Raw genomic sequence first — 27,238 nt, forward strand, 5'->3', positions numbered from 1 at the left:
CACATTAGTATATGTGAGGGGGCAAACTCCTCAAGATGGGTGGTGACTATGGTGGCCATTTAGAAGTCGGCCATCTTGGATACAACTTTTGTTTTTTCAATAGGAAGAGGGCCATGTGACACATCAAACTTATTGGTAATGTCACAAGAAACACAATGGTGTGCTTGGTTTCAACGTAACTTTATTCTTTCATGAGTTATTTACAAGTTTCTCTTTGTTCACAGCCATTGACATGTCGAAGAGGTTAACACGTGAGGAGCGGATCGAAATTGTGTTGATATCTGGTGAACGCAGTAACCGGGACATACCAGTTTTTAAATTGTGTTGATCGGCCACGTAAAACCAGAGTGATGATAAAATATCTGCAATGTTTGGTTTTCTTCCTGAATACTGTCGTTGGTTATATTTACTGCAGGAAGAAACGGTAAAAACTGCGTTTTATAAGAAAAAAGGCTCGAAAGCCTGTGAGCAAAGACAAACCCCCCTCTTTCTTTCCTGTTCGTCCAAAAAAGTACCATGTCGACCAACCAAAAAATGAATAGAATAGAATTCAACTTTATTGTCATTGCACATGCACAGGTACAGGGCAACGAAATGCAGTTTGCATCCATCCAGAAGTGCTTTAGTGATATAGATATATTACAATATATATTAGCAATAATATAGATATGTAAATATATTACAGAAATGGGTCTATTATGGTATGTTATAATGTACACGGTATGAAGTATGTTGTGAATATTCTATAACTATAGGTATGTACAGGCTGTAGTGAGTACAAGCTATGTACAGGCTATGAACAGGATATAAATATGAAAAACTATACAGAATATGAAATAAATAACTTTACAGAAATCTGAGATATACAGTTATACAGAAATGGGAACTATGCAAGTTGTAAACAGTTGTAGGGTTAAAAATTATCGTATGTACAGAATGATTATTTACACAGAGCTATACAGTAGTGCAGTTAAGATAAATTAGATATGTGGATAATTTCTACAGTATCTATATAAAGTGCTAGTGGTTGTGAGTGGTGGTTCAGTCCATGTTATTATTGTGTGTTTGAGGGTACAGTTGTCCATTGTGGGTGTGTGTATGTTCAGTCCATGTGTTAACGTGGGTCAGATGTCAGGAGGCAGAGTTCAGGAGTCTGACAGCTGTGGGGAAGAAGCTGTTCCGGTACCTGGTGGTCTTAGTCCGGAGGCTCCTGTAGCGCCTCCCAGAGGGCAGGAGGGTGAAGAGTCCATGTGATGGGTGACTGGGGTCTCTGATGATTTTCCCAGCCCTTTTCAGACACTGCTTCCTGTAGATGTCTTTTATGGCAGGAAGTGGTGCTCCGGCGATGCGCTGGGCAGTTTTCACGACCCTCTGCAACGCCTTCCGGTCCGAGGCAGAGCAGTTCCCGTGCCAGACTGTTATACAGTTGGTCAGGATGCTCTCGATGGTGCAACGATAGAAGTTCACCAGGATGTCTGAGGACTGGTGGTTCTTCCTCAGAGTCCTCAAGAAGAAGAGGCGCTGGTGAGCCTTCTTGACCAGCTTGGAGCAGTTGGTCGTCCAGGTGAGATCCTCGGAGATGTGGACTCCCAGGAACTTGAAGCTGCTCACACGCTCCACAGCCGTCCCCTTAATGTGGATGGGTGGATGTGGGTCAGCATTCCTCCTGTAGTCCACGATGAGCTCCTTGGTCTTCTCGGTGTTAAGCAGCAGGTTGTTTGTGTCGCACCACTCAGCCAGACGATCCACCTCCTCCCTGTAGGCGGCCTCATCGTTGTCACTGATGAGGCCAATCACCGTGGTGTCATCTGCAAACTTAATGATGGTGTTGGAACCATCAGCAGGTCTGCAGTCGTGGGTGAAGAGGGAGTAGAGGAAGGGGCTCATCACACAGCCTTGTGGTACACCGGTGTTCATTGTGATGGTAGATGAGCAGTGGTTATCCAGCCGGACATGTTGGGGGCGGTTGGTCAGGAAGTCCAGTAACCATTTGCAGATGAGGGAACTGATGCCCAGGTCTGTCAGTTTCCTGATGAGTTGTGAGGGGTGGATTGTATTGAACGCTGAACTGAAGTCTATAAACAGCATTCTGGCGTAGGTGTTGTTGTTGTCCAGGTGTGAGAGGACAGAGTGCAGTGCGATGGAGACTGCATCCTCTGTGCTCCTGTTCTGGCGGTATGCGAATTGGTGGGGGTCCAGGGTGGGGGGGAGACAGGATTTGAAGTGTGCTAGGACCAGCTGCTCTAAGCACTTAGTGATGATGGGGGTGAGTGCTACTGGGCGGTAGTCATTGAGGCAAGATGGGTTGGAGTTTTTGGGTATCGGGACGATGGAGGTGGATTTGAAGCAGGCCGGTACCACAGCGTGGGCCAAGGACAGGTTGAATATGTCTGTCAGCACTCCTGCAAGCTCCCCAGGACACACTCTGAGAACACGCCCGGGGATGCCATCAGGGCCTGCAGCCTTGTGGACATTGATCCTGCTCAGCACCGCTCCTACATCGGTGGGGGAGAGAGTCAGAGGTTGGTGGTCTGGCGTCACGTCTGCTTTGGTTGTGGTTGTGGGGTTCCCTCGCTCAAAACGAGCATAAAAGTTGTTGAGCTCGTTGAGGAAGGAGACATCAGAGGATGCGGGGGAGGGTTTGGTGGTCCTGTAGTCTGTGATGGTCTGGAGTCCTTGCCACATGCGTCGGGGGTTGGAGTTGGAGAAGTGTTCTTCTACCTTCTTTTTGTAATGGTGTTTGGCTTTTTTGATGCCCTTCTTTAGATTAGCCCTGGCTGTGCTGTAGGCGTGTGCATCTCCTGACCTTAAGGCGATGTTGCGGGCCTTCAGGAGGAGACGAACATCCCGGTTCATCCAAGGCTTCTGATTGGGGTACATGGTGATCTGTTTCTGGGTGGTGACACTGTCTGTGGTTTTGGAGATGTAATCCAGTACAGATGAGGCGTACTGGTCCAGGTCTGTGTGGGTGAACGTATTCCAGTCTGTGTATGATATGGCAACATGGCATCTAGTTGTTAAGAAACGGGGGGAAGTTTTAGGAGTGATGGCGGTGTTTGAGATGTGAGAGATTTGCGACGCTCAGCGCAAATCTTGTGTAGTTAGTGTGTAGTTAGTGTGTAGTGTAGTCAGTAGTTTTGTTGTGTGTGTCAGAACAATGAGGCGACTGCTGAATGTTACAGGTGTTACAGCAGTGATACATCTGCTGCTGTCAGGCCTGCAGGTATCAGGCTGTTGTTCTCCTTCATCTCATAGTGGACAGAATTATTTTTGGAGTGGCACAAATAATTTGTGTGGCATCAGATTTGATGCAGAACAGCTGATTGTTCTGTAAATAGTTTGAAATGTTTATTTAAAAATGCACTGGCTGCATTTAAAACTTTGTTGTTTGCCAAACGGAGTTACTTTTTTGAGGAGTAACTATATAATTATTTGCCCAGCATTGGTCATTATTTACTGTATTTTGCAGACAGAGTTACAGACTCTCTCCCAGACCACAGACTCATAATACAAGTCAGAGCTTTATAAAAAAAAAAGAAAGAAAAAGAAAGTTGTGTTTTCAAAATTGGAGTTCAAGTTATTTTTACTTCCAACAGTGTTAACATGCTACACAGGCCAATGGCTAGATTTTTTTTTTACATTTTCATTGTAAGTGGGCTAAAGCAGTTAATTAAAAGTAGTCTAACATAAATGTAAATGCTGTAATTTGATTATTTTAATAAACATGTAACTTGGATGGATTCGATGCTGGCGTGACCACAGTGCACACGTCTGCTGTTGCTCACAGTGGTCCAAGGGACGCTCAGGGAGTTTGTGTGATCGCTCAGACACATGAAACATTAGAGGGAACATTGCTCATCACTAATTCATTCTTCAGCTCATCACAAACATTATTCAGCAGGGTATCAATGCCGACTGTCCCCATCCGGTTTCCAAGCCGGTAACTGTGGAGAACCAGACAGAGGAGTGGATGGGCTTACCAAAAGGTATTCGTTGAGCGAGGGCTTGGGTGAGTGCGGCCAATTGCTAGTTAATGTGCTGCAACACTTGTTCATGGCGTTCCAAGATTGCTTCCGGGGTGAGGGGGGAGGGGTTTGAGTCCGCTGAGTCCATGCTGGCTGGATTGTTATTGTTATGGTTCAACAGTGAGGACTCAAGCGCGGGACTCCTGAATCAGCTGTACACAATCATTTATTTACAGGATCCACCTTGTGTATTTACAGGAAGTGCAGGGCAGTGCTATATTTAATTAAGCTCCGGGGAAATCCAAGGGGGTGGTCATGCGTTCTCCAAACTCTCCACACTCACGGCCACAGGTTCACTCGTCCACACTCGACACCAAGAATCACACAGGGAGGGAATCTAGGAGGTCTATAGACAGGGAGACGAGGATTAGTTACACAGTTCACTTCCAAACACTTGACTTAGCTTAGCTGTAGACTTGACTTTCACTAACGCGTGGCAGACAACGATCCAGCGAAGAACAGCAGTCACCTCCTGGCTTAAATGCTGGCCACCCTGGCTCAGGTGTTTCCTCTCACCGAGGGCGTGAACCCACAATGAGTTCTGTCCCGGCGATAGAGAAGAGGAGAGGGAGAGAGTGGAAGTTGGAGAGAAAGATCAGCTGGACGCTGACTCCTGGCCGTGACACTTATCATATGTTCGACACAGACGCATCCGTCTGAAGCTCCTTCTGACCTCTCACAGCAAACATCACATCTGTATGTTCTCTCTCATTTTCTTCATTCGTCAGCTCCTAAAAATACTCCTGCCACCTTGTAAACACAAACTGTTCACCCATGAGGGTTAGGGTTTTCTTTCTATCTCTGTCCTTCATCACTCTAAGTTGCTGCTGCACATCTTTTACAGCTCGATTGCTCTGCATAGCCAGTCAGTACAAGTCTTCTTCTTTTTCCTTAGTGTCCGGTCTCACGTTGCCACCTCTGCTGTACGCCTAACCTCCCAGTACTTCTGCCTACTTCATCTCCCTCACTATCCCACTATTTCTGTGACAGCCCTTTCCTTTGAATACTTTCCTGTGCTTCCTGATTTTTGCACAAAGTCTCCTTTTTCCTCTGTCCAGAGGAAACACCAGACACCATCCCAGTCCCAGCACAACCTAATTCTCTTCTACCTGACAGCCAACCTGTGGGCCATGCACACTGACAACATTCAACATCAAGCCTTCGATTTCCGGCTTCAAACTCATTGTCCTGTCGGACACTCTTCATCTTCACTCGCTCTTCCTCACCATGGTAGAACAGCTTCAGTCTGCCTCCTGTGCTCCTGGCCTTACTTCCCTTCCACCTGGACTCCTGCGCACATAAGATATCTATCTTCTTTCTCTCCATCATACTAGCCTTCTCTCTCTTTACATTTAGTCTGTCTCACTGCCTCCTCACATGCCTTCTCCTCTTACTTTGTCATTGGCTAACAGCAGCAGTGTTTCTATGAGCATCCCGTTAGCCATCGTTGTTAACCCAGCGCTGACTGCTCCGATATGCAAATCTCAGTTTTGGTGATCCGCAGGTTTGATTTGGCAAAGATGCCCTTCCTGAAGCAGCCCTCCCCATGTAGTGCCAGGCTGGGGTCCAGCACTAGAATTACACTAGCTTGGCCCCTTAAAGAAGCATTGGGACCGATTGCTTTTTCAGGTTCTGATTCTTTAAACTGATTAAATCACAGCTCACTAATCAACAATAAACATAAACTTCTCCTGCAGATTCAGCTGTGTTCCAATAAAAGATGTTGGCGTGAAGCAATCTGATGTCACTGCAGGTGAACAGGTGAGGCTCATTTCTTTGTCATTCATTAATTATTAGTAATGTATTCATGAAAAGGCCCCAGTTCAAATGTGAGATTGGATTTAATAACATATTTGTTGTCCTACATCTGTCTAGTTAGTGTTACTAAGGCTGCTCCTGTCGTATCATCATAATGATCATCATCTCTGGTTAATTATTAGAAACAGGTTGAAGCACAACCTGTTAAACTTTCCCATAAACACATGTTGAAGGTAACCCAGGTAGCAAGATGACATTGAATTGATGTTTGTCTGAATTATCATTATGGTTGAAACCTCAATGAATCAGCATTAAAATACTAATGAAACCTGATGATATCATAGTCATGACACTAGAATAACACTGATTCATAGTTGTCCCATTATAATTGATTGCTGATCTATTTATAGTTGACTAGGTGACACAATCAGGTTGAAAACTCCATCCATCCAACCATCCAATTGCTTCTACGTCTCTGCGGCCAGGTCGTGGAGCAGCAGCCCAAGCAGAGAAGCCCAGACCCTCCCTCTCCCTAGGCACTTCCGCTAGATTGTCCGGGGGAACACAGAGATATAGTCTCTCCAGTGTGTCTCCCTGGGGTCTCCACCCCGTGGGACAGGCCAGGAACACCTCACCCAGGAAGCATCCTTGTCAGATACCCAAACCACCTAATGTATATATATTATATACATTAGGTGGATGTGCAGTAGTAGCTTTGTATGCAACCAGCAGGTGAATTCTGTACATTATGTGAATTAAATAAGAATAGACATTCTGAACATTTTACAAAATAGACAATATTTAAAATTAAAGGAATTTGAAATGTACATACCGGTCAGTTTAGAGCGTCTAGAAGAGAGTATATCTCTTCTAGACGAGAGTATAGCTCGTCTAAACACTATATCGACCGGTAAATCAAGCGCTTCGCTTTTACACTCAGCTCTCTCTTCACCTCGACAGACCGGTACAGTGTCTGCATCACTGCAGCTGCAGCACCAATCCGTCTGTCGACCTTCTGCTTCCCTCACTCGTGAACAAGATCCCAAGATCCTCAAACTCCTCCACTTGGGGCAGCAACTGTTCCCTGACCTGGAATGGGCACTCCACCCATTTTCAGGTGAGACCCGTGGCCTCAGATTTGGAGGTGCTGATTTTCATTCCCACCACTTCACACTTGTCTGTGAACCACTCCAGTGCGAGCTGGAGGCCATCACCCGATAAAGCCAACAGAATCACTTTGTCTGCACAAAGCAGAGGTGAGATTCTGAGACCACCCAAGTGAAAGCCTTCCGCTACTTGGTTACGCTAGAAATTCTTTCCATAAAAATTATGAACAGAATCGGTGACAAAAGGCAGCCCTGGCGGAGCCCACCAGGAACGAGTCCGACTTATGGTGTTTCCAGTTTTCGTTGACTGCAACTTTACCCTGACCTCTGACCAACTTTATTTTCATTCTAACAACCAATCCCTCATCTCTCAGCCCATCACAGTCCCTGGTGTTCCTCCTCCGTCTCCATGGAGATGTCTGACACACACGATGTCACGTGACATGTTGTACGGGATTTTGTTTCGCTGTTCTCAGCTGCCGTCAGACCACCTGCCCCCACGTATCAACAGCACGCTACCACCCACCATCTGCAGAAAACTGCCACTGCCGCTACAGAGGAGTGAGTACCTGTTCTCTGACTTTCAGAATTCAAGTCAATGTCAGCACTCACCTGCCTTCCTCCACAGGTAACCGCTCTTACTCTGACAGCTTATTGGCTCTGAGGTCTGGAGTTAAACACATGCCGCTCCCACAAGCTTCATCACAGCTGGACTGGCTTCACCTGGAGAGCACTCAAGCCTTCAAAGATAACAGTCACTGCACTCAAACTTATCAAACTCCTGGATGAAAGGAGGATTAAATTATGATGAGGCTTTCTTGTCTCGTTAGGACAGATTTAGATAGACTGTTTCTTCTCTACTCTGACACTCAAAGCGCTTTACACAACTTGCCTCAGTTGCACAATAACTTTTTTCTATGTAAATGCTTCCTATCTAACATTTACACATGTTCATACTCCGATGGATGCAACGGAGAGCAAATTGGGGTTAGTATCTTGCCCAAGGACATAGACTGGAGCAGACGGGCATTGAACCTCCAGCCTTGCGATTAGTAGGTGACCTGCTGTATCTCCTGAGCTCTAGCCACCTTAGTTAGTCTTTAACCTCTGTGTTTGTTGGCCCACTAACCCTCTGACCTTGTGGTGGGCAGATTCTATCCAATTCAATTCAGTTTATTTATACAGCGCCAAATCACAACAAGGAGACAGTAGACCCTACAATAATAGATGCAGAGACAAACCCAACAATCGTATGATCCCCTATAGGGATGGGTACCGGTATCCGGTGCCATGATGGCACCGGTTCTGACATAAACGGTAGTAACCAGACCGAAAAGCAGCGCACATTTCGGTGCTTTATTTCGGTGCTTTTTTTTCCTGAGATGTCACACACTTTGAAGTCTAGCCAATCATTTTACGTTTCCGAGGATAGTAGGCGGGTCCAGGTACGTACGTTCTTTTAGAGCAGAGCTACAGATTAAAGATGCCCAAGGCGAAGCGGTCAAAAGTCTGGCTGTACTTCACAGCAAAAGATGCAAACTCAGCAGCCTGCAACAAGTGCTTTAAGCTGATACTGTGATACTGTCAAAGGAGGTAACACCTCAAATCCGATGAAACACCTGGTGACGCATAGCATTTTTTTTAAAAGCCGAAAAATGCGCCGTATTTGATAGCTTGCTGCGAGACCTCACACCGAGCGTATCTACTGCGGGTGTGGTGCCTGTTATCGGACCCGGAGTTAGCAACATCCCCCAAGAACCCAAAGAGCAGAGTCCTGGCCCCTAGCCCTGCCAGTGTAGCAGAAATGATGAGGATGATGATGGCAGCAGCAGCCGTTCTTCTCTGTGTGAGTAGCTTAATGTTGTTCGTGTGTAATTTACGTTGAGTAGGCTAACCACGTTATTACATTAATGCATGTAAGGTGAACTAGCAAACACCGTCGTAGTTACATGCGGCTGTCTTCTTGTTTGATGGCAGATACTCCCTTCACCCTGGCCAAAAAGGCTAAAATGACCAAAGAAAAAAAATCGAAAACAGTTAAACATGAGAGGTTTTTGGACAAAGTTTGTGTTTTTTCCATTGTTTAAGCACTGCTTCCAGCCAAGAGTGATACCATATATGCCCTATAGCTGCAGAAAAGGCTAACATTGTTATCTTTTTACAAAAAAAACAGCTGAACATGAGAGGTTTTTGGACCAATTTTGTGTTCCCCATTCTTTAAGCACCGGTTTGAGCACCGTTTAAGCACCGGCACCATTTCAAAAGTACCGGTTTGGCACCGGTATCGGATAAAACCTAAACGATACTCATCCCTAATCCCCTATGAGCAGCACTTTGGTGACAGTGGGAAGGAAAAACTCCCTTTTAACAGGAAGAAACCTCCGGCAGACTCAGGGAGGGGCGGGGCCATCTGCTGCGACTGGGTGGGGTGAGAGAAGGAAGACAGGATAAAGACATGCTGTGGAAGAGAGACAGAGATTAATAACAAGTATGATTCAATGCAGAGAGGTCTGTTAACACATAGTGAGCGCTATTCAAAACTGATTTTAAGGTCCTTAAATGTGTCGCGTTTCTGACCTGGTAATGATGCACACTCCCAGAGGTCAGTGAGGTCAACTGAGCAGGGCTCCTGGTTTCACCGAGGAGCAGATTAAAGCTCAGAGATCAGTTAGGACCTCAGCAACCCTCAACATCCTCCAAACTGTCTGGAAACTAATTTACGGAGATGGCAGAAGGGGTGGACCGCTTCGAGCTGATAGGCAGGAAACAGGAACTCAAATAACTGCTTGTTACAGGCAAAATTACTTAAGGACCGCCTCCTGTGGTCACATGACTCACAGTTGGTCACATCTGGTTTGTTGTTTGTCTGTTGTTGCGAAGCCGCCACCCTCTCTTAGTTAGCTGGTTGTTCACCTGTTCACAGCGGACATCAATCAGACACAACGCACACTGGGGGTGACATCACAGAGCTCCGCCCTGGAGGATAGGTGAGACATCTCATTTATTTTCTCTCAGTAATATTGCTGACATCACAGTGACATCACGGCTCCCCTTCCCTCAGTGACATCACAGCCTGCTCCCTCTCAGGTGAAGTCCTCCAACTGGAAGAGATTCTTCAGCAGCTGCAGCTCGACCTGCGAAAGGTAAAGCGCATTAAACTGATGTCATGGAGGCAAGCGGATGACATCATCGCATTGACTTGTGTCCATGTTGTGTTCAGGAGCAGCGAGACAAAGCTGTGCTGCAGCAGCAGGTGCTGAGCCTCCGTCAGGAGAACCACCGCCTGCAGGAGGAGAGTCACAGCGCCGCCAAGCACATCAGGAGGTTCGCCGCCTGGATGCTGCGCCAGGATTCGTTACCATAGTAACACCACTAGCATTTACTGACTATTCGGCACTGTGTCACATGACACGCAGCGGATCGTGGTGACGACGAAGAGTTTGAACCGTGAGCAGAACATTAGATCGCTAAATTGATTGCTAAACAGCACGAAGCAGCACGCTGAATGAAGATGAGGTGATCTGATGGGATCAGTCACAGCTCGGCTGACCGATCTCGTCAGTCCTCCTCGGCTACCTGGAAGTAGGCGGAGCCTCTCTATGATTCTTGCTGTTATTTGTTTTCACACAGAGGCGCAGTGAGTTAGTCGCAGCAGGAGCTGACCTCCGAGCAGCTGGCGACGATGAGCTTTTACTAAACGCCTCAGCGCAGATGTTTAAGTATGTTTTCTCTTCAGACTGTGGATCATACAGATGTTTGATCCAAGCTGAATCAGCTGATCCAGAATCAGCTGATTTATCCAAAACTCTTCTTTCATGTGCAAAGAGATCCTGCTCTCTTTCTGCTGTTACGTGTCTTTATTTTTATAAAGGTTTACATCAGAATTTACTTTTTTGGCCTAGTTTTCCTGGAGATGAAGTGATTAATACTGTAATTACAGCAGCATTCACAGATAGAAGATTCTTACTCGGAAACATTTTCATCAGGTCGACCGTTTTTATATTTTATATCTGTATATAAAAAATATGTATTTCATTTGGTCAGCAATGAGCAGCCTGAGGAGGCGCTGTGAAGCCGCATGTGTTTAAGCTGGCTGCAGGCCTGATGTGGATGTAGGTGAGCAAAGGTAAACGTGTAGTGGGCCGAGCCTCCGGGTCTGTGGACTTCATAAACTCGGTGGGGCTTCAGGAGGAGCTGCCAATCAGCTGCCAGAGGCCGCCCCCTGGTGGAAGCAGCTGTGTAATAAAAACTCAGTTTGTTCACCATGGCAACAGTAAATCTTTACACTTTATTTCTCTGATCATAATAAACATCGGAAACAGTGATGTCACCAATCAATAATCAGTACTGTCAGATTTGTAGCCAGCTGCAGATCAGGTGTGTGAGCGTGCTCAGTAGCGAGTCGAGAACCCGTGGATCTCCACTTTGGAAATGTCTCGCTCGTTGGAGAACACGGCTCGATCAATTCGGGAACTCGGACTGCCGACGCTCTTCAGCCAGTGCTTCCTGAGGAGGAGGAGGAAGAGTGCAGTTAGTACATTCGGGGTATTTCTCAGTGACCTCTGACCCCGCAGTGAATAAAGAAACACTGTGCTCCTCTTCATCACGGTGAGGTCACCTGACAGAGACACAGCTCACGCCACTGGCATCACTTAGTAGGAGGGGCTTAATTGTGTTTAAACCCCATCCTCATTAGAGAGTTCAGGTTGTATCACAGGACAGTTACAACACGAGTGGGAGGAGTCATTTCACAAACTACACACTGACACTTCTTTAGCCCCTCCCATCACACCAGTGAGTGACAGAGTTGTGGCATAAAGAGTTTAAGGACCTGCTTGATTTTAATGTAAACGTCTGATGTCACAGGTGTGACAGGTGAGAGTCATGTGATCGTATCAGAGCGCTTCACTGCCACACACAAGTAGTTTAGGAGAACTGTGGCCCCGCCTCTCTGAGTATGCTCCTGCAGCTCCTTGCTCCTCAGTCCTTCTCCTGCTCTGACTGTGAGGTCATAGCCAGGTCATAGGAGGAGGCAAATGAGGACAGCACAGAGCTGCAAAGCATTATGGGAGCTGTAATACTGCACTGACATTTTCAAATAAAAATCCATTAAAGGATATATCTGTGTGTGTGTGTGTGTGTGTGTTCGGAGGCTCTGATTGGTCAGCCAGACTCACATGTCACTGACTTTGTCCCACGGTCCCTGGACCTGACCAATCACAGTGCCCTGTCTGGTGTTCTTCACCCAGCCGCTGAGCCCCAGACTGCGCCCGTGATCCTCCGTGTACTGGCACACATTCACAGGTGTGTGCGTTTAGTCATGTGACACGTTTCCATGGTACATACTGATCAAAAACAGCCGTAATGTGAAGGAAAAGAGGAAGCTCACCATCCTGAAGCACACTCCTGAACACGGAGAACAAACACAGGGTCAGCGAATAAAACCTCAAAAAACACACAAACTCGCCGTCACGTGTCAGGCGACCTACCCTGCACGTTCCCGAAGACCTCAAAGTCCACGGAGACGAGTCTGTTTTCAGCCATGACGGCGTGAAGGAGACAAAGTAAAAGCACACACGGAATCATGTTTGCGCAGCGAGATATTTTTATCTCTGATATTTAAACCTCTCTCAGAAGCCTTCAAAATAAAAGCATCACTCTTGACTGGTCACAGTCATGGTGATCTTTATTTTGAAGGGCATTCACAGTGTAGTTATACTACAGAATACTTCCAACAAAGTAAAATTCACAGTTCCATGACTTAGCTTCCTCGCTGTCGTGAAACAGTGAAGCTGCTTCCTGTCCAAACATCAGGAAGTAACTGTGTAAACATGACCACGCTCACGCCACTGAATGTGACGGCTTGGACAGGTGAGGACTGGTGACGCTGGGCCAGAATAAAAACACACGGCTTGTTTCTCGTCAGTCTGATTTTATTCAAAGACTTGTGAGTCACAGACAAACAGGCCAATGAGAGGAGGGGGCAGAGCTTCAACATCTCAGGTGTCACTCAACCTTGCTCTTCTTCACAGCGCCAGGTAACTTATCCTGCAGACTGAAAACAGACACAGGACGCTTGTCAGCTGCTTGTCTGGACAGAATAATGTGAACACGTGCAGATTAGAGGTGGGCTCATCTGTGTTAACGTGGAAACTGAACATGGATGAATCAATCAGCAACCTGACTGTGGACTTTAACTATAGACAGGTGACAAGCACAAGAAGAACAGACAGTATGAACACACTGAGCATGCTCAGTTCAGTCCGACTCTTCATAAAGGTAGAACAGGTGGGAGCCTTTGTAACAGAGCTCACCTGGTTCAATTAAGACAGACACTGAGCTTAGATCTGAGGTCAGCATGTGCACAGGTGAGACAGACGGCAGTTACCTGTGGACCATGGACACCTGAGACAAACATTACAGACCCCAGTGGCGCTGCAGAAATGAAGGTCAGATTCTCACCTCTGACCTCAGTGAGGCATTTAGATCAGAGTTGACCTTCGGTGAGGTCAAACATGATGAACACCTGATTACCCATGACCTCACCTCTGCAGAGTTTCCTCCAGTTTGAGCCGAACAGCCTCAACGTGACGATCGATCTGAGCCTGAACACAGAAACACTCTGAGCTAAGCACGGAGCAAACTGGGCAGAAGACAGGGACACCAGGTGTGTCTTTACCTTCTTCTTCTGGTAGATCAACGGTGTAGTGAAGAAAATGATGTCAGCTGCACACAGAGAGACAACCAATCGGAGATCAGAAAGACTGATATTTAACTCGCTCAGAGGGAAACAAACTCACCAAGGATCAAGATGGTGACGCCATTGAACACGGCACCAATGTACGTCATCACCCAGGTGACGGCTGCCAGCTGAAACACGTAGAACAAAGACATGGACCAAACACACAAATAATACACAAAATTCAGTTTTATTTATAAGGCATCAAATCACAACAGACTCAAGGTAAAGACCCTAAATAATACAGAGAAAAACCAACAATCATATGACGCCCTATGAGCAAGCACTTTGGCGACAGTGGGAAGGAAAAACTCCCTTTTGCTCTAATAGGGTGATATGGTACTACAAGGTCATTAAGATAAGATGGGGCCTGATTATTTAAGACCTTGTATGTGAGTAGGAGGATTCTGAATTCTGGATTTAACAGGAAGCCAAAACAGGAGAAATCTGCTCTTTCTAGTCCCTGTCAGGACTCTGGGTTTTTAGGGTCGAGTACAGTAACCTCAGCTTTATCTGAATTTAGACATTCCTGCAGTTTAACTGCTTGGTGTGTGTTATCTGGCTTCATGGATAGATAAAGTTGAGAATACACACAACAAACAAACACACAGAATAGAAACACACACTGACCTTCAGGGAGTCGACCAGGTCTTCCACCAGTAACAGCCTCCTTGTTTGATTACTGAACCAGTTCAAGTGGATCAGAAACTGGTCAGCGAGCTGCCGAACTGACTCTGAGGACACCGAAATGTCCCTCTCCAACAGAGACCTGAAGACGAGAGCTCCAGTGAGGTTAGAGTGATTAGAGCCAGGTTAGAATCAAATCACCCGGGTTACCTGAATGGATGACCTTCATCGGACTTCTGGACGGCCTGGATCACGGATTTATAAACCCTGCAGACGGGATGGAGAACAGGAAGATGTTTTTCATGCTGGGTAATGCGATCTATCTGTCTATAGCAGGTTCCACCCACCTGAAGGTGATTGTGACACAGAGGCACGCCAGGAGCAAATAGGACACCACGCTGATGACTGACAGTGTTGCCAAGGAGAGAAGAACCAGTAGTGAGAGGCCGAACGCCGCTGCAGATTTCTTCGGTTCTCTCCAGTGCACGAGCTGTGAGGCTGCTGACATATTTTCTGAGATTAACCAAAACCAGCTTGATGCCAAAACAACAAATAGATACTAAAAGACAAGAAAGCAGAGAAAAGCAGGCTCCCAGAAACCTTTGACCGGGAAAGGCACAGATATGGACAGAACGAGGACTGCCACACCAATCACACCATCACAGCAGTGAAGCATACCACAGAGAAGCAGATTCAACCATTCATGGAGGGTTTCCTCGTACGTGTGAACTGGAGTGAAGCACTCACACCATCGGGGCTGGACTGGTAATCTGGCATATGGCGCACGGAAAGGCCGCTGCGCACCGGCCTTATGACAGCAGCCCATTCGTTCACTTTCATTACTCACACTGGATCGCCTAATCAAATTCCTTAACGAGACCGGCCCAACCCTACCTTCACTGTGTGCTCACACAGCTTGTAGAAAAAGTTTAGCGTGGAAGAAGCAGCTAGAAGGCGGAGCCAAAAAGCTGAGAGAGAAAAAAAAACAGACGCAGCATCAAAGCAGCTGTTGGGCTGCTGCACCGCCAACAGTTGTAGCACGGGAGGCTGCTGCTGCTGCACCAGCTGTGGAGACGTGCAGGAGGAGGAACAGCAGCTCAACAACAGACTGAGGAAAAGATGGAGGAGGTGAAATAGACGTGGCGAGAAAATAGATGGAGGAACATAATCAGAGAGCCAGGGAAAATGGTTGCTTTGACCACGAGCTGCTCCTGACAGCAAAATGCAGCTTTCACTGCAACTGAGAACGAACCCAACAACAACAATAACAACAGTACCCACGATTCAAACGAAAACATTCAATAATCAAACTTAATGAAATATATACAAGTGAATGGGGTCAAAGTCCAAGACGAGCTCGGAGACGTGGAAATAGCCGGTGTTCTCTCCCACAAGCAAAATGAATCAGGTGAGCAGATGTGCTGAACCTTCATGAACCATAAACAAATGCACAGGAACCTTCAAGAATGTGATTTATGCAGTGCCAGATCACAACAGACTAATAATCACCAGCAACCTCTGAAATCCATCATTTTTAAAAACATTCCCAGAACTTAATCCTGGACCTGCAGGACCTCTGCTTTAGCCTCAGCAGCATCCAGTCTGCAGGAGAAACAAGCACTGGCCTTATTATCACCTGAAAAACAAAAGAAAACGTCTAATCTTTGCTGTCAGCAAATAGTTTGGAACATGTTGCAGATGTGTTCCCTTTCTCCCATTTCAGGAGAAATGTCCCATTACTGGGACTCTCTTTTCCCCATTCACTCGTCCTCAGCCCAACATCAGCTGGGCTGCTAACAAAAACAACTTTAAAGATAATTAATCACCTTCGTTCAGCTTCTTTCCTCTGTAAGCTAAAGAACCGACAACGTTCGAGAGAAAACCCCACCGAGCCGTGGGAAGGAAGAACTCCTTTTTAACAGACAGATCTCAGGCTGGGCTCGAGCATTTCAACATGTTTTATTCCACGTGCAAAGTTCTCTGTAACTCCACCTTTTACAGTTTCCCAATAACCTCATCTCATTAATCCAGGTTTAATCCCTGCAGATCAGCTGCGGTCATGTGGATCCTATTAGGAGGCGGAGCTACATTCCACAGAGATCCTGTTCAGAGCACACAAGAAAATAAGATCAACGCTGATCTGAACTGACCTGCTGATGTTTCCTGGAGAAAGAGAAAAACCTCAACTCCCAGAAGAACGTTGAAGATTTAATGCCTGATAAATATCATCTGACCTTCACATCATCCAACTCACGGTTTACACTCAGCTTTGAACACACACACACAGACAAACTCACACACAGACAAACACACACACTGACACACACACACACACAGACACACACACACACACACACAGACACGCACACACACACACACAAACACACACTCACACACACAGACAAACACACACACACACACACACACACACGCACGCACACACACACACAGACAGACAAACACACACACATGCACGCACACACGCACGCACACACACACACACGCGCACGCACACACACACACACACACAGACAAACACACACACACACGCGCACACACACACACAAACACACACACACACAGACAGACAAACACACGCACACACAGACAAACACACACACACGCACGCACACACACGCACGCACGCACACACACGCACGCACGCACGCACACACACTCACACACACACAGACAAACACACACACACACGCACGCACACACACACGCGCGCACGCACACACACACACACGCACACACACACACACTCACACACACACAAACAAACACACACACGCGCGCACGCACACACACACACACACACGCACACACACACACACACACACACACACACACTCACACACACACAAACAAACACACACACACACACAAACAAACACACACACACACACACAAACAAACACACACACACACACACAGCAGCCTGACTGACAGTCAGCTGATCAGGACAACAGAGCTTTGTTAGCCTGTTTGGTGAAACGCAGTCAGGTGAGAACAGGTGGCAGCCTCCGTCTACTCTACACTGTTTCCATGCCAACAGATCAGGTGTCTCACCTGTGTGCGTGAGGTCTCTCAGCGAGGAGGAGGAGGAGTTGTTGGAGGACGATGAAGAGTCTGCCATGTTTCAGCTGCTCGGTCTGCAGGTCTGACCCTCCCTCTGACTCTCCAGAGCTCTGCAGCTGCTCCATCCAGCGATGACATCACCACATGGGTGGAGCTGGAAAGAGGGGGTGACGAAGTTTAAACCCTCTGAGCAGCTCGATGTGAGCTCAGAGCGAGAATGTTCAGGAGGGTCAAAGGTCAGCTGAGAGTAGTTTGAGCAGACTCAGACAAACATCCGCACACACTGTTTAAGTCCAGCCAGACACATGCGTGCTGGTAACAGTCGTTATTGATCAGACAGGAAGTGAAACCAAATGCAGCTTGAAGCGCAACAATCGTTAATCAGTAATCAATAATATTGACACAGCTGTATACATAAAAACACATCAACAGACAGGAAATGAGCTCAGCGATCGCAAGAGAGAGAGAGAGAGAGAGCAGGTTAGGATCCAACGAGATCTGTAGAAGTTGGCATCACCATCCGAGGAAGATCCCTTGCACAGCTATGGAGACAGTAGGAGGGTCTGAATGTCTTTGTGTTTCCCCAACGAGCATCAGTGATAAATAATCAACAATAAACAGACTATCGGCTTCATTTCTTCGTTGTTTTCTTTTGGCAGTTTTACAGCAGTGCTGTTGTTCTACAAGCATTAATGCAGCACACCTGCACTGTACCTGCTGACCTCAGGTCAGATCACTCAGACTACGTTCGCTTGGACTGGGATGACTGCAGTGATTTTCTCCATTAGGCTGAAGGACAGGAAACTTCAGTCTCAAAGATCTACTGTGCATGCCTCACCTTAGAGATCAACAGCAGCAGTGATTTAAAAAAACAGTTCTGTGTCACAAATCACTAGAATAATGATCATCATCACTAAAAGTGCTAACGAAGCTGAGCAGAGCGCGTCCAGGCCGGGGGTCGCTCGGTGAACCTGCACCATGTCCCTCCACCAAGATGGTTCACTACTCGAAGCGCTTTAGTCCTCTTTGGTGACATCTGGTGGCCAAAAATATGAACAGCAGCTTGAAATGAGCCGCCTCACTGTGATCACCCTCTCTGCATTAGCAACTTCTGTTTAATATCAGGCTATCGGTGTGGTGCATCTGTTTTACGGTTATTTGATTAAAAACTCATTTGTATGAAACGTTTGAACATGGGCGTGTCCAGAAGAAGCCCGTGTCGGGCTCCAGAATATCATGTGACCAAAGATGAACTCTCTGAAATGACGTCAATGCTTCATTATGTGATTCGAGCTGCTGAAAAGACGCATCACCATCATTGGTTGGGACTATGCTTGTGCCGTGAGGTCATTCCAGACCATCTTTTTGTTTGCTTTATGTGGAATATCCTTTTGAAGCGATGGCTTTTCTTTCTCCATATTAATCAAATCAAAGTTGATGTAAGTCTGTAGAGATCTCTCTGGGCATTTCTGGTCATAAAGCAACATTGTCCAGTCTTCGGCAGTAACACAGGAGTTACAGGAGCAAAAATTGGAGAAGTTTACATCCTTTTTGATTGTTTTCAATAATCACTCCCAAATATGTAGTTTTGTTTTAACAGGTATACCATTAATTCTGACAGATTTAAATGTTTGAGAGGTAATAAGACAGACTCATTTTCAGCCCTGACACAAGTAGCTGTCTGCTCACATCGTGTGTATTCGATAGGAAAATTGCAGTGTCATCAGCCAGGTGTGCCCATCTCTATCTAAGGGTGGGATACCCTGAAACTGTCCTTTTTTAATATGCACTCCATAATTTGTGCATAAATTGGATGCAGTTGTTCGCACTAAACCCAAACATTCACCATCTTCACTCATGTGGCCATCCCACTGGTGCCAGCTGAAGGCTGCCGAGGTCGAAGCTGACTGGAACAACAAATTCTTCCACGATAACAGGATTGTTGTCAGAACTCTTTGTCCCTCCTTCAAAGCCGCCAGACCTTCGCTTAACCGGGCGTGGTGACACTTTCTCTCAGCTGAACACGGGATAAACATACACACACACAAATGCACACGCATGAAACATGTACACTGATACTGATACGCCCTCACTATCACCTTCCCTCCCCCGAATCCAACACCTCCTCCCAGGTTTACCTGCCATCTGATGTGGACAGCGGATCAGCTGGAGGCGCGATCGAAGATTGCAGCAGTCCCAGATCAGCTGTACACACTGGAACACTCTCCCATGTTGCTTGTCTGTGTTTTATTGTGTTATGGTGTAATGATGATTCCTGGATTATCCTTTTGTGTTACATATTTCAATGTTTTTTTCCCCTTGCTACCTAGCCTGACCTGTCTCCCCAATGTGATGTTTGTGTATTGTATGTACGGTCTGCACGGTCTGTCATCTCGGTTGTGGGCAACTGCAACTGACAAATAAAGGCCATCTCATCTCAACTAGCTAACATGACAGCCAACAGCTAAAACATTAGCACTAAAGACCTACACAGAATATATCGCCATAGACATACAAATAACATAATTTCAGTTTGATGAGTTTAACTGCAAAGCAGATAATGCTATTAGAAATTGAAATCATTTTTTTAAAACTTACTTTTCGCAAACAAATTACTTTTTTTCTTCTTAAATTGTCCGTGTTTGCCAAAATGTGCTAATTTTTCACATGTGATAGAAGAACTGAATTTGGCATGTACAGGATGAATCACATCATTTGAAACTTAGCTCTGATGGGAGAAATTGGAAGTGTTAGAACTGACCCACATTACAGTCTCCTCTACTACTGGAATTCTTTTCTTGCCCATGGAGAAATTTATCCATTTGTATTTTCTGAATGAGCCAAATATGATTTTTGGTAAATATATTTAGAAAACTATTTTCACCTTCACATATTAAATGAATATTTCTGAGTTTTCTAATAAAACATTGTTCAAAGTTTCTTTTTTGTTAACTAAAGAAATATTTTGGGCATTTTTTCCGCTGTTCTCACCGTTTCCTCCTAACAGCTTTAACATCTGACTGACGGTGAGATTCTCGTTTAGACAAATTGTTTTTTGACATAATCTTATTATTCTAGAAATTATTTTAATTTCTCTCTCGTTTGTCTTTAGAGAAAGCATTTTCCTTTTGAAAAATTTCTGATATCAAATTTCATTTCCATGAAAACTCTTAAATAGTTTTGCTTGTTAATAAGTCTCAGGGCTTAACTTTGGATTAATTTAGTTTCCAACAGTCTTTATTCTGAATTTGTCCAAATAATTTCAAATCAGTCTAAACTGGACTGCTTTATGGTCTGTCAGGACTGTTGTTTCTGTCCTCATTGCTCCACATATAAAGATCTCCTGTCACGGATATGTTCGAGCTCGGATGATGTTTGGTTCATGGGGGCACCTATCCATGCTTTCATTCATCACTGTGTTGGAATCACCTCCATATAAAAGTTTAGCAGAAGGACATGAAGATAACATCTGCCTTATCTTCTGTGGTTAAAAATAAATATACATTTTGCATTTTATAATATAAGCCATTTATAAAGTGTGACTGATCAATATCAACCAAAAGTGTAATCCATTGTTCGCTGATGTTGCAGTTTAAGTGTGAACCGCTGCAAATCTGCTGTCACCAACAGAAACGTGCTGCCTTTCTCACTCTTCTTCATTATTTATTGAGTTTTTAAAGAGTCACATTTTATTTGAAATTAAATTTGTGGACTTATTTCAGGAGTTTTGGATTTTCATCAGTTAACGTATTTATTTTATTTTTGCTGTTTTATTGTATTACTTTTCTTCTTATTTGGTTTCTCTTTAATGTTTTATGCTTTGGCCGAAGGGTCTCTATTCTATTTCTAGTCGCTTCTATTGAATGTTTTTGCTGTGCCCGCTTCGGCCTGCAGGGGGCAGCCGCGGCTCAGATTACGCCTTAAAGCGGAACTTTTGTTTCCGTGTTGTGTTTCCTCAGGAGCGTTAACAGCTGTGAACAGCAGGCGGCAGGGGGGTGGAGGGGTGTGTGAATCGATTATTGCTCAGCTATCGATCTCAGCACCGTGAGGTCCATGATGCAGTGCGGCTGGCCCCTCATGGGTCCGCTCAGGTGGCTTCACTACGTTAACAAAGAGGTGAAGGTGAGAGCGGGAAAAGGCGAGGAGCACCGCGGCTGGCTGTTGAGCGTGGACCCGGTGTCCGCCAGGTAACGCGCACGTGGAGCCTAATTTGTAAATCAAACAGCTGATCGTGACGAACGAGTCGAGGTTTTTTTTCAGCCGTTTCCTGTGAACTTTGACCTTAACTCGTTTTTTCTGCATTCCGGTATTTGACCGATCAGGAGTCACGTGGCTCTGACCCTTGTCTTCCTGTGCCCTGCAGTGTGGTCCTGGTGTCCTTTGGTGAGGCGGTGGCGGTGCGGGTGGTGATGGGTCACGCCGTGGAGGCGGTGGAGGTCCTGCGAGCGGCTGATGATGATGAGACGGCGAAGCGTCTGCGGTCGGTCTTCCTCCCCCCGCCGTCCCCTTGCCTGGACCCCAAGGAGCTGCGTCAGCGGAGGGATGCCGTGCGGCGGTGGCTGCAGGAGAACCGGATCCCCGTGGAGGAGGAGGGGGAGGAGCTAAAAGTGGCGGGCGTCCTGACAATCGCTGCGCCCTATAGCGCCCACGACTGCAGGAGCTCCAACCAGATCATCCTGGACCGGATCCAGAGACTTATCCAGGACTGTACCAATCAGGGGTTGCCACTCTGAGCTGGGCCAATCACCAGGTTAGTGTGTTGTTTGAGCTCCGCCCTCTTGTCATTTGCAGATGTAATCTAAATAAAAGGAGTTTCTAAGTGACTCACTTCCTGTAAAACTCACCTGTCCCACAGACTGACGAGTCACCGATCGCCATGATTAGTTACGTCAGAGTGGGAGGAGTTTTAAATATGTGCATAATTTTAAAAGATAAACTGGTTTTATTGTGACAGGCACAATTTCATTTCAGGTGAGAAGAGACCTGCCTCAACCACGATGAACCAGGAAACCAGAGTGCTGGCTCACCTGGGGTCACCCGGGGTCAGGGTGTGCACGGGCGGATTTCAGTTTCTGTTGTCAGACTCCAGTAATCGATAATTATTGATCTGCTGTAATCATTGACACCTGGATGTCGCTGATGTGATTGAACATCACCTGACTCACCTGCGTCAGTATCAGGTGTCTCCGGTCTGTCCTCTGAGGAGAACTGAGTTCTGCTCTTTATTTGCCCGTTGCCATGGTGACACCTGCGCCTGTGGGAATGACTTGCTGCAGACTGATTCCCGGAGCGTTTTTGGAAAAGTTTTGTGTCGTTTCATACTTTGTAAAAAAAATTCAGACTGGAGTCAAACTTTGACCCCGATCTTTGATCTTTGTCAGTTTCAGTAAACATGGGGATGAAACGTCTACCGAATCATCTAATCACTGTAAATAAACTGTAAGGTAATTATTGTATCTATGGTAACAAGACACCCATCCCTCCACGCATTTATTTCAATATGCTCTGCTTGGTTTTGTTTGTTGAATGCAGAGCAGAGAAACACTTGTATCCTGGGGCTTTGTGTGTGTGCACAATGTCAATAAAGTTCATTGAAACCAGCCCAGAGTGAGCTCGAGGTCACAGCCCAGCGCCACCTTATCTGCTCTTTAAGTGATGACATGATGAATCCTGCTCCCGGCCCAAACTACTCTGCATTTATTTAGGCTGTTGTGTTTTTAATATGTTTTAGTGCTTTGTATATAGTTCAATTTAATCTGAACAAACCCCTAAAAACAGTCAGTGATCACTATCGTCCTCACTCGGTTTTTATTACCACTGTTCATTTTAAAGCTCAGTTTTGAAACCCTATCTACAGCCCAGCCCATGCAGCAGTATATTAATGACTAACCTCGTACTGTGGATGGATTATCTCAGTTGTTCTCCTGACTGAAGTTTGGTCCGTTTACAGCATCCTGCCATGCGATTACATTTGTCTCTAACCATCAGAACCCTCTCGTTAATTTTTATCAAGCGGAAAAGTGTTAGCGTTCATCCTCCAGCTTCACTGTGTTTATGCTAACATAGCTGTGTCGCTAGCGATCACGTAGCACATCATTATATACCAGCTAGCCAAACTTCAGTAATCCTACAAACGTCACTGCTGTTTAGTTTTGTCTTCATTTATGTTGGAAGTGATAGCAGAGCCGTACGATTGAATTTGTTTCAGAAATCTCTGTCAGAACATGCTATATCATGTTTAGATGGAAGCTAGCGAGCTAACTTCCTGCTAACTTCTAACTCTGTTAAATTTCATAAATTCTGTTTTCATGGATGCCTGGATGTTAAACTTAATAGTTACACCTGGTAAAGCAGCAACACTGATCACTTTATTAAAGATGAAATAATTTAGACAGTTTTTAACTCTCAGTGATGCTGCAGTGTTCGTTTGACTTTGGACCTGAAGCAGAGTTTGAACCCAGACACAACTAATGATGTCAGACTTAAAGACCACCCGCTGCTGCAGGGGCAGTAGATGTGGAGGAGCCCACCTACAAAAACCTCGACCTCCTGCTGTCACCACAAACAGCCACAGTTCAGTAGGTAAAATAAAGACCGATGAATTCCAGGTTTCTTCGAGCTCAGTGAAAGAAATGTTTATTCCCTTGTTTTTGTTTACATCATTAATAATGACATCACCACCATCATCTTCATCAGGTCCACCTGAACCACTGCAGTACCTGTGTGGCTCCAGGCCAGTACCTGAGGGTCTCGTCCCTCTGAGGTCTGAGCTCAGAGATGTTCAGAATAAGAGCACATTTTTGTTTTACAGTCAGTCTCAGTTCGAAGCAGTCAGAGCTTCCTGATTGGTCCATCACACATTTTTACTTTCTTCTGATCCAATCAGCTGTAGTGTTAACTCCGTCTCCTCCACAGCCTGTCCAATCAGCTGTCCCTGAACCCTCTGGAACTCCAGGCTATCCAATCGCACAGAGGGCGTGTCCAGCATGGGGGCGTGTCCAACAGAATCCCTCTTGTATGTCTTCGGGGGGAGTTTGGGAACACTGTGACGTGGAGGCACAGGGGGGCCATCCAAGGTGAGGGGAGGGAGTGGGGGGAGGGGTGGAGAAGGCAGGGGTAATTTCCTGGAGGTGGGGGTGACAGGAGCAGGGAGAGGGAGAGGGGGTGAGGAGGACAATGTGGTGGGGGTGGAGCAAATGGAGGTTGGGCCAGAGATGTTGGGGGGGAAGAAAGCCTGAGGCAGGAGGTCACAGCGGGGACGACCCTGAGGGGGGGGCAGGAGGTGTAGAGGGGAGCTGAGGGGCTCTCGCGGAGGCAGGGAGGGGGGGCTGTCAGGTGGTGATGATGACAGTGACGAGTAACGAGAGGGGTGGAGCTTACAGGTGGGCTGACGAGGTGGAATGGCGGGGGGGCTGTCCAGCTTTGACACCATCTGTGAGGGAGAAAGGGGGAGGGGTCAAACGTCACATTCAAATGAACCTTTATCAAGATTGAATTGAGAAGGCGGCGTCAGACAACAGCCCCGCCTCCCCTCACCACAGACCTTTGTTTACATTTACACCATAACAGGACGCCAACAGGTTGACACAGCAACAACTACACCCACAACAACAAGGTGGAGGCTACATGTCTGGGCTGGAAAAGCCACAGAACCACAGGAAACGCTCCTCCAGGTCTATAAACAGCTTGAAGCTAAAAACAGGTTCTAAGAATTTGGTGGTTGCTGCTCTGTGATACACAAAGAACAGAAGGAACCCTGAAAAGTTCTTGCAGTCCAAAAGCTCCTCGGGCTAAAGCAAAGAGGGTACCTTGGAGGGGGAAGACTCAGCAGGAGCCGACTCCGGTCGTCTGCGGGGAGGAACAGGAGGAGGAACGGGAACATCCTCAGAAGCCCGACTGAAGCTCACCATGGAGGAGACCGAAGAGGACCCTGAAAGTTACCAGACAGACACTGTTAGAACCAGGAGAACGAACAGGAGAACCATACAGCAGCAGATTGGTTTGTTGCTTGTTAACTTCACGCTTTAAGTACTTCAGGGCTCCAGAGTGCGACCAACTTGGTTGCACATGCGACCTAATTTCTCAATGCTGCGACTAAAAAAAAAAATTAAAAGTCTCAGCAACTCTGAAAGTCTCCATGTGGTTAACAACAGACACACATTATCCACATATCGTGGTTTAAACCATTCAGAGATGGTCAGGGGCGGGACCTCTCTGATTGGCCGTAAACCAGATATTCCTGTAGGCCTAGTGTGTATGTTTGAAAGTGTAGGTCAATAGAGAGAGGTGAGTAGGCAACAAAGGCTGTCACTTGGTGTTCGCTCGCTCTGCGGTAGAGTATCACTTCCTGTTCCTGCTCAAACACGGTGGTGTTTCTGAGTAGCTTATTTGCTTAGCAATTTAATTAAAAATTAGATACATTCTTTTTTCATAGTATAATCTTCACGTGCTTCATCCAAAGCACACTCTGTGTACTCACTACCTAATTTATAGCCAAAGTATTCACTCACTGTGTCTTTACTTTTTTGCTAACTTAGCTTAGCTCGTAGCCGACTCGCTAGCAGCATGGCCTCTTCACCTGTCCCTCCTGCACTTTCCTGCTCATTGTGTCAGATGTTTAGTTACTCGGCCTCCTTTAGCAGTAGTGAAACTTGTAACAAATGTAGCATATTTGCAGCTCTGGAGGCCAGGATTACTGAATTGGAGACTCGGGTTCGCACCCTTGATTCACCCGTAGCTAGCCAGGCCCCTGTAGCTGGTGCAGCCAAAGATAGAGTAGCTGTTCCCCGGCAGACCCCAAGCAGCTGGGGAAAGAGGGCGGCTGGGTGACGGTGAGGAGGAAGCATAGTCCTAAACAGAAGCCCCAGGTACACCACCAACCCGTTCATGTGTCTAACCGTTTTTCCCCACTCGGTGACACACCCGCCGGGGGTCAAACTCTGGTAATTGGTGATTCTGTTCTCAGACGAGAAGCTAGAGACACCGGCAACCATAGTCAATCGTCTTCCAGGGGCCAGAGCAGGCGACATTGAAGGAAATTTAAAACTGCTGGCTAAGGGTAAACATAAATTCAGTAAAATCATAATTCACGTCGGCAGTAATGACACCCGGTTACGCCAATCGCAGGTCACTAAAATCAATATTGAATCGGTGTGCAACTTTGCCAAAACAATGTGGGACTCTGTAGTTTTCTCTGGTCCCCTCCCCAATCAGACCAGGAGTGACATGTTTAGCCGCATGTTCTCCTTAAACTGCTGGCTGTCTGAGTGGTGTCCCAGAAACGATGTGGGCTTCATAGATAATTGGCAAACCTTCTGGAGGAAACCTGGTCTTGTTAGGAGAGACGGCATCCATCCCACTTTGGATGGAGCAGCTCTCATTTCTAGAAATATGGACAAATTTATTAAACCCCCCAAAATATGACTATCCAGAGTTGGGACCAGGAAGCAGAGTTGCAGTCTTACACGCCTCTCTGCAGCTTCTCTCCTCCTGCTACCCCCCAAAAACCCATCTCCATAGAGACTGTGTCAGCTCCCAAACAGACAAAAAACAAACTAAAAACCAGCAACAAACAAGTTAAACATAAACAATCACAAAGAAAGAACAATACAGTATCCACATCTGAACCAAAGAGTAAAACAGTGAAATGTGGATTATTAAATATTAGGTCTCTCTCCTCCAAGTCTCTGTTAGTACATGACTTAATAATTGATCAACAAATCGATTTACTCTGCCTTACAGAAACCTGGTTGCAGCAGGATGATTATGTTAGTTTAAATGAATCAACACCCCCGAGTCATTCTAACTACCAGAAACCTCGAAGCACAGGCCGAGGGGGCGGTGTGGCAGCAATTTTTCACACCAGCCTATTAATCAACCAAAGACCCAGACAGACTTTTAAT

The 27,238-nt window shown here is 46.2% G+C and overlaps 5 protein-coding genes across 18 annotated transcripts in view; 2 read left to right on the forward strand and 3 right to left on the reverse strand.

Moving 5' to 3' along the window:
* LOC146384684 (signal-induced proliferation-associated 1-like protein 2) overlaps nt 1-11,067 on the forward strand; it is a 32,510-nt gene extending 21,443 nt beyond the window's left edge. For 3 of the 9 annotated variants that reach the window (XM_084930116.1, XM_084930118.1, XM_084930117.1), the window contains 5 exons: nt 5,723-5,786; nt 7,264-7,450; nt 9,813-9,876; nt 9,951-10,032; nt 10,110-11,067. In XM_084930116.1, coding sequence (XP_084786242.1) covers nt 5,723-5,786; nt 7,264-7,450; nt 9,813-9,876; nt 9,951-10,032; nt 10,110-10,253 — 541 coding nt within the window. In that variant the 3' untranslated portion in view covers nt 10,254-11,067. Of the gene's footprint in view, nt 1-5,722; nt 5,787-6,193; nt 6,901-7,263; nt 7,451-7,517; nt 9,877-9,950; nt 10,033-10,109 lie in introns of those variants that run through there. The other 6 variants (XM_084930124.1, XR_014800425.1, XR_014800424.1 and 3 more) reach the window with 6 other exon arrangements.
* A 91-nt stretch (nt 11,068-11,158) lies between these two features.
* On the reverse strand, nt 11,159-12,485 carry LOC146384685 (acylphosphatase-2-like). The gene is made up of 4 exons (XM_084930133.1): nt 12,379-12,485; nt 12,279-12,295; nt 12,067-12,176; nt 11,159-11,395 (listed from the first exon to the last, which is right to left on the reverse strand). Exons 1-4 carry the CDS (start codon nt 12,473-12,475, stop codon nt 11,281-11,283), a joined length of 339 nt encoding a protein of 112 aa, XP_084786259.1. The 5' UTR covers nt 12,476-12,485; the 3' UTR covers nt 11,159-11,280.
* Nucleotides 12,486-12,842: 357 nt separating this feature from the next.
* LOC146384686 (reticulon-3-B-like) lies at nt 12,843-21,296 on the reverse strand. Of its 4 annotated transcripts, none has more exons than XM_084930129.1 (9): nt 19,475-21,296; nt 17,328-17,490; nt 14,603-14,756; nt 14,466-14,522; nt 14,259-14,397; nt 13,690-13,759; nt 13,569-13,615; nt 13,436-13,494; nt 12,843-12,944 (listed from the first exon to the last, which is right to left on the reverse strand). In XM_084930129.1, the coding sequence occupies exons 2-9, from the start codon at nt 17,392-17,394 to the stop codon at nt 12,896-12,898; spliced, it is 642 nt and encodes a 213-aa protein (XP_084786255.1). In that variant the 5' UTR covers nt 17,395-17,490; nt 19,475-21,296; the 3' UTR covers nt 12,843-12,895. The 4 variants fall into 4 exon arrangements, with proteins under 4 accessions (XP_084786255.1, XP_084786254.1, XP_084786257.1 ...); XM_084930128.1 differs by having other exon boundaries at nt 17,328-19,353; XM_084930131.1 differs by having other exon boundaries at nt 14,603-14,753; nt 17,328-21,296.
* A 93-nt stretch (nt 21,297-21,389) lies between these two features.
* On the forward strand, nt 21,390-22,936 carry gemin6 (gem (nuclear organelle) associated protein 6). Its single transcript, XM_084930132.1, has 3 exons — nt 21,390-21,523; nt 21,700-22,086; nt 22,308-22,936. Exons 1-2 carry the CDS (start codon nt 21,390-21,392, stop codon nt 22,067-22,069), a joined length of 504 nt encoding a protein of 167 aa, XP_084786258.1. The 3' UTR covers nt 22,070-22,086; nt 22,308-22,936.
* A 1,009-nt stretch (nt 22,937-23,945) lies between these two features.
* The window catches only part of sos1 (son of sevenless homolog 1 (Drosophila)), a 35,084-nt gene continuing 31,791 nt past the window's right edge, over nt 23,946-27,238 (reverse strand). For all 3 annotated transcript variants that reach the window (XM_084930115.1, XM_084930114.1, XM_084930113.1), the window contains 2 exons: nt 25,145-25,266; nt 23,946-24,768 (listed from right to left, as the gene is read on the reverse strand). In XM_084930115.1, the coding sequence (XP_084786241.1) occupies nt 24,190-24,768; nt 25,145-25,266 (701 nt within the window). In that variant the 3' untranslated portion in view covers nt 23,946-24,189. The remainder of the gene's footprint in view (nt 24,769-25,144; nt 25,267-27,238) is intronic.

The sequence above is a fragment of the Perissodus microlepis genome, chromosome 6, assembly GCF_051167445.1.
Source record: "Perissodus microlepis isolate ML-2025 ecotype Zambia chromosome 6, ASM5116744v1, whole genome shotgun sequence".
In the NCBI taxonomy this organism is placed as follows: Eukaryota; Metazoa; Chordata; class Actinopteri; order Cichliformes; family Cichlidae; genus Perissodus; species Perissodus microlepis.